Source organism: Gekko japonicus, unplaced genomic scaffold (genome assembly GCF_001447785.1).
Source record: "Gekko japonicus isolate JY-2015 unplaced genomic scaffold, Gekko_japonicus_V1.1 scaffold2375, whole genome shotgun sequence".
Lineage (NCBI taxonomy): Eukaryota > Metazoa > Chordata > Lepidosauria > Squamata > Gekkonidae > Gekko > Gekko japonicus.
In genome coordinates, this window is record NW_015167123.1 from 45,840 (window position 1) to 57,035 (window position 11,196).

The window sequence follows — 11,196 nt, forward strand, 5'->3', positions numbered from 1 at the left end:
AGAAGAGTGAGCGTAGAGCAGCGCTTGTGGGAAATCACCCTTTGAGACACATGAGGCCTGCTGGGTGTCCCTGGGACAGTCCCAGTTTCTCTCTCAGGACTTTCTCAGCCCCACCTACCTCACAGGGTGCCTGTTGTGGGGAGAGGGAGGGAAGGTGATTGTAAGCCGCTTTGAGACTCCTTAAAGTAGAGAAAAGCGGGGTATAAAAACCAACTATTCTTGTTCTTCTCACCAACTTCATGAAGAAAAGTGTTGTTCACAGTAGTTTAAATATTAAATACCTTTTATTGTTTTGCCAGCACATGTAACAGGTATTCTCAGTGACAATTACAGAAGGGGGGGGGGAATTACCATGGGAAACAGCTGAAAATTAGTAACAACTGAATACTAGTGGTAACAATCAGGCACATTATCGATTTAGGTAAGAAAAGAAATCCGTATACAAACGCTAGAACGTTTTACTGACCATGATTTTTATAGGATTCACAAACATTTTGCACCTGTCTACTGGTGAATTGTTCCCTTAACGTAATCTGCAAGTGTGGACACTGTATGTCGGATGATTTCACACCAACAAACGTCTACCTTGGCTCTACAAGGCATTGCGTTTCACTCAATACTCTTCGCAGTCGCAGACGGACCGCTGAACCCCAGCTTTACAGAATACCAAAGGAGGCCTTGGGTGGCCACCGCCGAATGAACTTGATCATCACCTAGACAGTGACAGGAGAGGTAGAAGTGAGATTTTTGCAGCTTTCAGAGCCACAGTTGTTTCCAGATACAAGGAATCAGCACCTAATTGACCAATGATCAAGTCTCGAGACACATTTCTGCTCAAGATACAAAATGGAATAGAATTGGAAGGGGCTCTTTCCATTGCGCCCGTAGCACTGTAAAAGTTTACGGTTCAACAAAACTGGCTAATGATGCACGAGACGTTGTACTACAAAGGTATATTAAAATAGACCGTGGTTTATCTTCCCTTTGTCTGTAATAAAAATAAGAAAGCAAGCGTGTCTTCGCCGCCCATGCACTGGAAACTGCAGGAAAGCTCCATTTCTACGTTTCCGACACAGCAACTTCTTCCAATCCATCGGCCACCTAGATCCATTCTCTTTCTTGTCAGCCTCGCGTATTTTGCCATCGAGGACAATCATTATTAAAGCTTACTGGGCGAAGCAGTCATTTGCTTGGCCAAAGTTCCCCGGGAACTCTTCGCCCGTCCGCAAGCTGGAAAAGTAAGCTTAGCACGTCTCCTTGCATCACAAAACTGTATTGCTAATATTTAACCAACACGCATACACACGTTATTTCTTTTAAAAAATATTAGAAAGAGTCACAGCCTTTAAAAACCAAGCGGCAAGATGCTATACAAGTCTCTTGCAAAAGCAATCGCGAAACACAATTATCCGCTTCCCTAATCTGATAGAAAGGTTCACCCAAAATTTTTTTTGATCGTGCTGGTAAGTAAAGCCCGTAAACCACGCGAGGAAGAGTTTAAAGGGCTGAGCTGCCGTCGAGCTGAGGAAAGGTTAAAAACGAACAAAACCCCAAATACTGAACTCCCCAAAACTTGTAAGCTTGTTGTCTGAGGGCCCATCGTACTTTACTCAGCTGCAAGTAAAGGCATTCTGTCGTCTTACTCCCTGCAAGGCAAGTTTCTCTCCATTCTTGGTACTAGACATTCAAGAAGAAACGGTTTAGAACCAAACACACCTATGGCTAATGAAAATTTAAGGTCAATAAAGTAATTCGAAAACCAAGTTGGGCTTTCTAATCGAGACACCAGCTTTGCCCACAGCTGTTCGTACTACAGGAAATATTTGCGGAGTCCGCAGCATGCCATTATTCTAGTGGGGCTCTATCCTGCTTTCACCGAAACGGCAGCGAAACGGACCCCCCCCCCAATCATGCTCAACACAGACAAGTCCTTATGCACGTGTACCCGCCTACCATTTAATTCTGGTCCATGCACAATGAACTCTAGCACTATAAATCAGCAGGCCACTGCTTTCAGAGAATTGGAACGCACTGTCCGCCACATGTAGAAATATCGCACAGAACTCCAACAAAGGCTAACCTATATGGCCATCGGCACAAATCTCGCACGGTCGTCTACAAGCTGAACAATTCCTGCGTAAACAAAACCTTTGGGAATCGAAGCGGGATGGAACCACCTTCCATCTCCGCTGCTGTACTCCACTTGGTCACGGTGGCGGGAGAACTACAGAACGAGCTTTTGCAAATTTAGTAATACACACGCAGAATATCACCAATCTGGTAAAAGCAGGTATGATTTTAAAAGCTAACTATACATAGCTACTCTGTGTAATTTAACACATCTGGCATCCAAGTGCACACAAGCCACGTTCCAAGTACCACGAGATCCACTCATCGGCTGCCACATTACAGCGTGAGACATACATTCTTTAACGGTGTGACCAAAGGGGAAGGACTGATCATTGGTTTGGACCCCGGAGACCTTCCGCTTGCAGTATTCATGTTGGTCTCGTTCAAAGGTCATTAAACCCCTCCCTTAAGTAATGACAAGGCTAACGCAGAATGCAAGCGGAAGGCTGATGCCTTGGATCAAAACGAAGGGGGAAATACCTTCAGAGCTTTTCGAGAACATGTAACTCCATCGGCCTCTGTTTCAGACTGTTCAACCCCGCCCCCAAACTTGGGGAGCGAATACCATACAGTTTCAGACAGACAATATTCTAACCAATGGGTCACTATCCCTGTCCAGCATCCAAGGAATCGGACCAGGTCTAGGAGAAGGCCAGGCGCATTACATCTCGGCCAAATCTTAACAGCCGGGAATGCCGTGTTACCGTCAGCCGAAAGGCCACAGTCAAAATCGCAGGCAGGTAAAATAATATCCCCGTGCACACAAGCACACTAGTAGAAAGCAGGTGGGTTTTTCTAAACCCAAACGCTGAGAATTAACTTTCATGAAGCATGCGTAAAATTCTCACCCTTTGGTGGGCACCAGTCAATGCCCTTTTCAGAAAGACAGCTTAGAGGGTGCAGCAAGAGTATAGTTGATTGAGAACTGATGCTTTTGCAGGCAATCGAAAGAAAACATTACCGATACAATCCCATGGATTCTAAAGCTAGGAAAACCCGTGCTACAAATTGGTTATGAAACATTCATTATCATAAACAGTTAACTATCAAATGCAGTTTATTATCCCTTTAAATATATTGCTCGGTTACACCAAAATAAAGTGAGCACACAGATATATTTACCTTTTAAGACTCTTAAAGGCACGTTACCTAGACCAACCAATTTATCACCACGATTTTTAACAATTTCCTCATTAAGTAAGAACTCTGGGTGCCTAAAGCATTTGCTACTACCACACCGTTCTGGAAAAGTACAATAGTTTTGTAAACAGGAAAGGAGACAGTAAAATTACAGTTTCTAACATAGCAAAGTCACAAAAGTTAAATTCAATCGGCTCCTCACATCGTAAACTGATTTTAAGTCACAAAAAGCACATTTGACCACAATGACGTTAAGTGCAAAATGAACATACGGAGCATAATTTCCTCAGCATTTTATATCTGAATTAAATCTCAGGCTGCAAATAATCTATATTTTCCGGTAAGAATAGGGCACCCTTTGGGAAATTGTGCCTTTCAAAGATTTTCGTCAAACTAAGGAGGGAGAAGGCGAGGTATTTGTACTTCCTGCTATACGTGTCAAATTTCATGTCCTCTCCATGCTAACTGTAGTCTAAACCATTTTTATACCGGCTCAAAGCGAAATACTGTGGGGAATCAGTTCAGAGAACCGATTCATTACGTTTCCTGAATAATAATATCCAATTTAACACCAAGGTAAAGCCTCTTCCAGGCCTTTTTCGTTTCTCTCCTCAGCATCCCTCATTTTCCCACATGGTTGCTAAGAACGTCTCACCAGAGGTTCTTCATTAATACACAAACAGATTACTTGGTTATTGCAGAGGTAACCTCTAGTTTTGTAAGACTTATATTAATACTCATTAAGTGATTAAAAAAACCAAACGTTAAAGCCCCTGATCCAGAGATTCCTCGCATGTTCAGGAGTTCCAACACGCGCACCCTGCTCCTTTGTCATGAGAGCAGCTATCTGTGCACATGGGCACATCTTTGCTTGAGCTTCCCCTCACTTTGTTGTGAAATGAGGGAACATGTATAGTGAGCAAAATCAAAGAAGGCCTGCGAAACTCCGGACAGGGGACGCCTTCCGCTTCTCATTTTGTACAATCACAATGACGTGTAACGTATCTGATTGTCTGACACAAACAGCATGAAGCTTAACAGCGATAAAACACACAGAACTTCCGTACACACACACACACAAAATAATTTAGCCCGCTTTGGTAACTTAGTAAAGAGTTAGTCTTATGTAACTGTTCGATAAACATAATTAACTATTATGCGTATATTTAAAGATTACACACACACACACACAGACTTCCTGAGTGAACATTAGGTCTGGCAAGTGATCAAAGTGTACATTAGAAATTAACTTAAAATATATTAGCCATTAAAATAAATACTTCAACGATTAATAAACAGTTTTCCGTTAAGTGCACACCAAAGTTAGTTTTAAGCCACTACGGCGTCGTTACTAATCTTAAGGGACGAGTGGTTCTCTCAGGCTAATGCTTGCCATAATGCAATATTTACTGCAACGTATTTAAGCTTTTCTCACCCGACTACTGGAACCCGACCGTTGTGGGAAACTGAATTTTGAACTGGCCCTGCTTAAAGTAGAGGCTGGCAACGCAGCGTCACATATGCAACACAAACAATGTTTACTTCTGATTGCTTGATCGTCAAGAAGTTCAGCTCCTGAGGATATTACAACAGAAACGGGCATTATCCATTGCCGATTCACAAGACACTCAAACCGGTATATTGAGCAATCCCTTTGGCACTCCAAAATAGGTGAAGTGATAAACCCAAGCATGAATGAACCAAGACGGCAAAGACGTGTTCGGGTTGTAAAATACCCGAATTAGCTTTGCTGCCCGCTGGTTTCCCAGTCAACGGCACGAGTCCCAGCTTTGGACTGGTGGTCGGGAAGATGATCGACTATTGCTTTGTCTCTCCTTATCAGTCAACCCCCTTCTATTTTGCACAGCAGACAACACGACACCACCAACGTTAAAAATGCTGCAACACTTATTAACACAGATGCATATATCTAGACTTGGGCCACGACAGTGGAAACACACCACGCGTCAGCGAGCCGCGCGGACCGCCTGGCGCACTTTCCACGTGACGACGAGTTTTTGTCTCTCCTTGACCCATTCATCTGAGGACTTGCTGGGGTTCGGCGTGGTTCTCCCGCTTGTTTTCCTTGTCTTCGTGCTCCGCGCGGGTCTTGCCTTGCGAGGGGCCGACGGCCGGACAGAGCTCCCGCAGGACCCGTTCTACTTCTGCCTCCTTCGCTGAAGTTTTCGGGAGAGTCATCTGAAGGGCGCACCATAAAGCCGTGCGTGTCTTCCGGGTGGAGAAGGCCAAGTCTTTGATGGCGGCCGCCAGAGCGAGGACATCTGCAAGACAAGCTGCGTGTTGTCACCGACAATCTCGACAGGGAATGCTTTTGTTTTCTGCAGTAATGCAAGGGAGGATTTCACAGAATTTAGACCGGGGGTCTCCAACCTTTTGGAACTGGCGGGCAACTTTTGAATTCTGACCCATGGGGATGGGTACGACCGCAAAATGGCCACGTGGGAGGAGGAATCAACCAGTGTTCCCTCTAAGCTGAGTTAGTGTGAGCTAGCTCACAGTTTTTTAGCCTCCGGCTCACACATTTTTGCCTTCGCTCAGGAAGGAGGGGCTCCAGAACAAACTAATTTGTGCAGCAGCCACATCGCTCGCTCACAACTTTAATGCCAGGAGCTAACAAAGTAAATTTTTTGCTCACAAGCAGTGTTCCCTCTAAGCTGAGTTAGTGTGAGCCAGCTCACAGGTTTTTTAGCCTCCGGCTCACACATTTTTGCCTTCGCTCAGGAAGGAGGGGCTCCAGAACAAACTAATTTGTGCAGCAGCCACATCGCTCGCTCACAACTTTAATGCCAGGAGCTCACAAAGTAGAATTCTTGCTCACAAGCAGTGTTCCCTCTAAGCTGAGTTAGTGTGAGCCAGCTCACAGTTTTTTAGCCTCCGGCTCACGCATTTTTGCCTTCGCTCAGGAAGGATGTGGCTCCAGAGCAGACTAATTTGTGCAGCAGCCACATCGCTCGCTCACGACTTTAACGCCAGTCGCTCACCGAGTAGAATTTTTGCTCACAAGACTCCACAGCTTAGAGGGGGCACTGAAACCAACCACACACGTGCAAACAGAGGAAGCCAAAGTGCAGAGCATAAGAAGAATAATTTTTAAAAAATACGCTGGGAAAGAGGAGTCAGGGAGAAGAAAGAACAACACGGCAGTGGCAGCTGTTCCTGAATAGTGTTTTAATCTCCGCAGCCAAGCAGATCTCCAGTGGGCAATCAGAAGCGCTTCTGGGTAGGATGCCACCTGGCCTCAGCCACCCTCTAAAAACACTTGGCAAATGCTGGGAAAGGTGTTGGCGGGCGCCATAGTGCCCCCCCCCCCCCCGGGCACCACGTTGGGGAATTTACAGTATCCCAAGGAACAGAGTCAACAGACAGAGCGTGCATTTTTCATCACGCCAAGGGCTGAGTGTTAGAATAAATAAATGGAAGTGCAGCAAAGAGGGCTGCGTATATAACGACACAGTCAAAAATTGTAAACACTGCACCCAAGAATACTTGACACCAGTGTTCCCTCTAAGCTGAGTTAGTGTGAGCCGGCTCAGGTTTTTTTAGCCTCCGGCTCACACATTTTTGTCTTCGCTCAGGAAGGAGGGCTCCAGACAGGGCCGGCTCGCTCACTAGGCGAACTAGACTTTCGCCTTGAGCGCAGGGCCATCATGGGGGCGCTGGGCTGGGGAAGCCAGGCACACAGCGAAGCCTCTTCTCCCCAGGCCGGAGTTGCTCAGCAAACTGGTGCCGGCGCATCCACCTCGTGCATCACTGGCCTCCTGCAGCATCGCCGCCAGCGCAGCATGAGGAGGAGGAAGAGGCGCCCCTTAGGAGGCCAGCGGCGGGAGGCACAGCCCCAATATGCTTTTGGCGCCTTCCTGCCACTTCCTTCTCAGCTGTTGCTGCCGCCGCCTGGCCCAACTCGAGCTCCTGCGGCCTCTGGCTCCATTTCCGCACTGCCTCTCAGGCAGCTCCCCCGCCCTGCACGAACTACCACTGGCTAGCGAGAGAGGCGGGAAGGGAAGAGTTTGCCCGTCGCTCAGGCAGTGCGGCAGGAGAACGAGCGCTGCCTCCCAGGCGTTGTAGTACCCTGAAGCCCGATGGGATCGCACACAGAGACCTCTCTGAGACCCTCAGCCACCCATGCCGAGCTCCCTGCTGGGAGACCCGGCGCCTTGGAAGCTCTACAAGGGTCCCCGCGCGGCTAAGAGATCAGAGCCGCTCATCCGCGCTGGGGGGGGGCACCACAAGGTAGCCTCACCTGGGAGGGGCGCGGGCGCCACAAGCTAGCCTCGCCTAGAGCGCAGAAACTCCTCGGGCCGGCCCTGGCTCCAGAGCAAACCAACTTGTGCAGCGGCCAAATCGCTCGCTGACAATTTTAATGCCAGTGGCTCGCAAGGTAGACTTTTTGCTCACAAGACTCCACCGCTTATTTATTTATTTATTTATTATTTTCAATTTGGTATCCCACCGGTGCAGACTGGCTCAAGGCGGCTGACAGAGGTTAGAGGGAGCATTGCTTGACGCTTGGTTCAAAACATTCTTATATTAACAGTGAGGTACTCTAAATAACCATTCAGACCCATTCCAAAAACACCAATGTAAGCAGTCCAATACCGTTCAACAAATTCCTAACAGTTCATTAACATGCACAAAACTAAGAAGGGCAGCAGTTCATTTGTTGTTGTTCAGTCGCAGTCGAGTCCGACTCTTTGCGACCCCATGGACCAGATCCCGCCAGGCCTTCCTGTCTTCCGCCGTCCTCTGAAGTTTGCAGCAGTTCATAGATGTCCATTATTCAAGCCAGTCGGAATAGATATAGACTGCTGTATACGGTCAAGAGAAATAGGTAGAGCCTGGTGCTCCATCCCTGGAGGTTGTCTGACGAAGTCCTGAAAGGAAACGGATGGGAACCTGGGCGGTCTGTCGCAACTGGGTTTTGTGGACATCTATCGACTGTTACTCCTCTTAGTTTTGTGGACATTTTATCAACTGTTAGGAATTGGTTGAACTGCTTTGGACTGTTTACATTGGTGTCTTTGGAATGGGTCTGAATGGTTATTTAGAGTACTACACTGTTAATATAAGAATGTTCTGAATCAAGTGTCAATTATTTTTGGGTAAAGTGCTACGGCTTTCGACGGTGTTGTTATATGCACAAGGGCTGAGTGTATTGGGATTTCAAAGCTTTCCGAAAGCACATCTCCACAGGTGCAGCCCAACCTGAGCAATATTTATATGCAACTTATATGGGACTGTGTTAGGTCACGAAACCGCTGTCTCCATAATTGTTTGTCATGAACTTCTACTAGGAAGATATTGTACACCGAGGCTGCGTACAGAAAACACAGGGCACTCAAGCTGCATTCACAGGGCCCTGAGCTCCTTGTAGTGCCTCTGTAGCCTAACGAATTGAACACTGGTACGATCGACTTGGGTTTTTTTACCATGGGCTGGCCAGCCTGCTTGCTCCGCTCACCCACCCCGCAAACTGGGGGACAAAGCACTCTACAGCTGGGAGCTTGAGAGGGGAGAAGGTTGTGTACCATTTTGACCTCGGGAACTCAATGGCCGTGTGCTTTCTTGCCGGCTCGTTCACCTGATCCCTCTTCTTCTGACGGGAGGGGGCTGTGGCTCAGTGGCAGAGGATCTGCTTGGCATGCAGAGGGTGCGTTCAGACAGGGTGTTTCAGCCGGCATAAACTGCACCGGTTCCAACCGGTGCAGTTTATGCCGGCTGAAACGCAATCACACTTACCTCCTGTCTGGAGAGCCCATCACAGTATGCCCGTTCACACACAGCGGGCATCGGCGGTTTGTTTGGGTTTTTTTAACTCAGTTTGCGCATGTGCATAGGCAGCCATCCACAGAATGGCGATCTTCGTGCATGTGCAAAACACCCCGTTCAGAAAAGTATGCCCTGAACAGAGGACGTACCTTTAAAGTTTAAAGAGCAAACTGGCCTCCCTGAGGTCCCGGACTCCTCTAAAACCTTTTTTTAAAACAAACGCCGGGGCGAAGCTTCGCCCAAGCGCTTATCACCAACCTAACAAAAAAAATGGCGAGCAAAAAGCGGAAGCCTCAGGCTTCCAAACGGAAGTGGCTCTACAACGGTGGAGAGCGATCAGACGGGGGGATAAAGCGGTTACAACCGGTGCACTCAGGATACCACCACTTGGGGACCTATTGGCAGAATACAACGGTTTAAAGCTCTTTGCAACGGTTAGGGACGGAAGGCAGATGTTCGCCATGTGAACGCCGGTAAGTACACTGATTCCAACCAGCACCTATACCGTTGTAAATGCCCCGTCTGAACGCACCCAGAATGTCCCAAATTCAATCCCTGGCCATCTCCAGTGGAAAGGATCTGGCAGGAGGCGATGTGAAAGGCCTCTGCCTGAGACCCTGGTGAGCCGCTGCCACAGCCCCAGAGCTAGGGATCTTTTGGGGAGGGGGCCTTGGGGAGGCCCACCAGCTAATTACATCAAAGGCTCCAGGGCAACGGGGGTCTGCCCGGCGTGCACCCACACAGCCCCCCACTATTTATGCTGAATGTTTTAAGATTGAATTTTTGTAGTTTTAATTGGTTTTAAAACTGTACTGAAGGTATGTTCTTGTAAACCGCCCTGAGCCCCGGCGTAAGCGGGGAAGGGCGGTTAAGAAATAAAAATATTTTTTATTTTATTTTTTTTGCCTGAGCGAGAGACAAGGGAACACCTCTTCCAAGATGGCACCTACCACATGATGTGCGGCTATTGCGTCGTTCCTTCACAAAGCTTTGCTCGGCTACAAATGTACTCAATCCAGAGAGAGAGAGAGAGAGAGAGAGAGCAAGCCCACAAGCACAATGATCAGAAAGTAGTTACCCTTTTCACTGTTGTAGCGGGACGCTCCCTGCCTCTGAGGATTGATTGCATTAACTATCTCATCCTTGCGTCGTGCTTGGGTCGCACGGATGGCTTCCGAGTGATGTGCCAGAGTGACAGCTATGTTCGTATGGACAGGAACGCCACAAAGCCTTCCCATTTTCCCTATTAAGGTGTGCACCTTAAAAAAAAAAAGGCAAGATTTAATTTTGTATACACACATTTGAATGCTCTTATGGTCCTGTTGGAGCAGGCCAGTGGCCCATCCAGTCCAACACTCTGTCACACAGTGGCCAAAAATACCAGGGGCCCTCAGGAGGTCCAGCAGTGGGGCCAGGACACTAGGAGCCCTCCCACTGTGTTGTCCCCCCCCCCGAACCAAGAATACAGTGCATCCCTTTCTCCAGACCGAGAGTTCCTATCTATACCTTGTGGCTAATAGCCACCAATGGACCTCTACTCCATAATGTAAGAGAAGCCATAGTTGGATCAGGCCGATGACCCATCTAGTCCAACACTCTGTCACACACTGGCCAAAAATACCAGGGGCCATCAGGAGGTCCAGCAGTGGGGCCAGGACACTAGAAGCCCTCCCACTGCTGCTCCCCCACCACCACAAAGAATACAGAGCATCACTTGCCCCAGACCGAGAGTTCCTATCTATACCTTGTGGCTAAGAGCCACTGATGGACCTCTGCTCCATATGTTTATCCATAAGAACACAAGAGAAGCCAATGTTGGATCAGGCCAAAGGCCCATCCAGTCCAACACTGTGTCACACAGTGGCCAAAAATACCAGGTGCCATCAGGAGGTCCAGCAGTGGGGCCAGGACACTAGAAGCCCTCCCACTCTTGCCCCCCTCCCCCAAGCATCACGAATACAGAGCATTCCTTGCCTCAGATCAAGAGTTCCTATCTATACCTTGTGGCTTAGAGCCACTGATGGACCTCTGCTCCATATGCTTATCTAATTCCCTTTTGAAGCCGTCCATGCTTGTAGCTGCCGCCACCTCCTGTGGCAGTGAATCCCATGTGTGAATCACTCTTTGGATGAAGAAGGA

At 48.0% G+C, this 11,196-nt stretch overlaps 1 protein-coding gene across 1 annotated transcript; it reads right to left on the minus strand.

Annotated features, from left to right (window-relative positions):
- Positions 1 to 4,995: 4,995 nt before the first annotated feature.
- On the minus strand, positions 4,996 to 10,311 carry LOC107111957 (uncharacterized protein C17orf104 homolog). The gene is made up of 2 exons (XM_015413005.1): positions 10,136 to 10,311; positions 4,996 to 5,552 (listed from the first exon to the last, which is right to left on the minus strand). Exons 1-2 carry the CDS (start codon positions 10,293 to 10,295, stop codon positions 5,308 to 5,310), a joined length of 405 nt encoding a protein of 134 aa, XP_015268491.1. The 5' UTR covers positions 10,296 to 10,311; the 3' UTR covers positions 4,996 to 5,307.
- Positions 10,312 to 11,196: the final 885 nt, after the last annotated feature.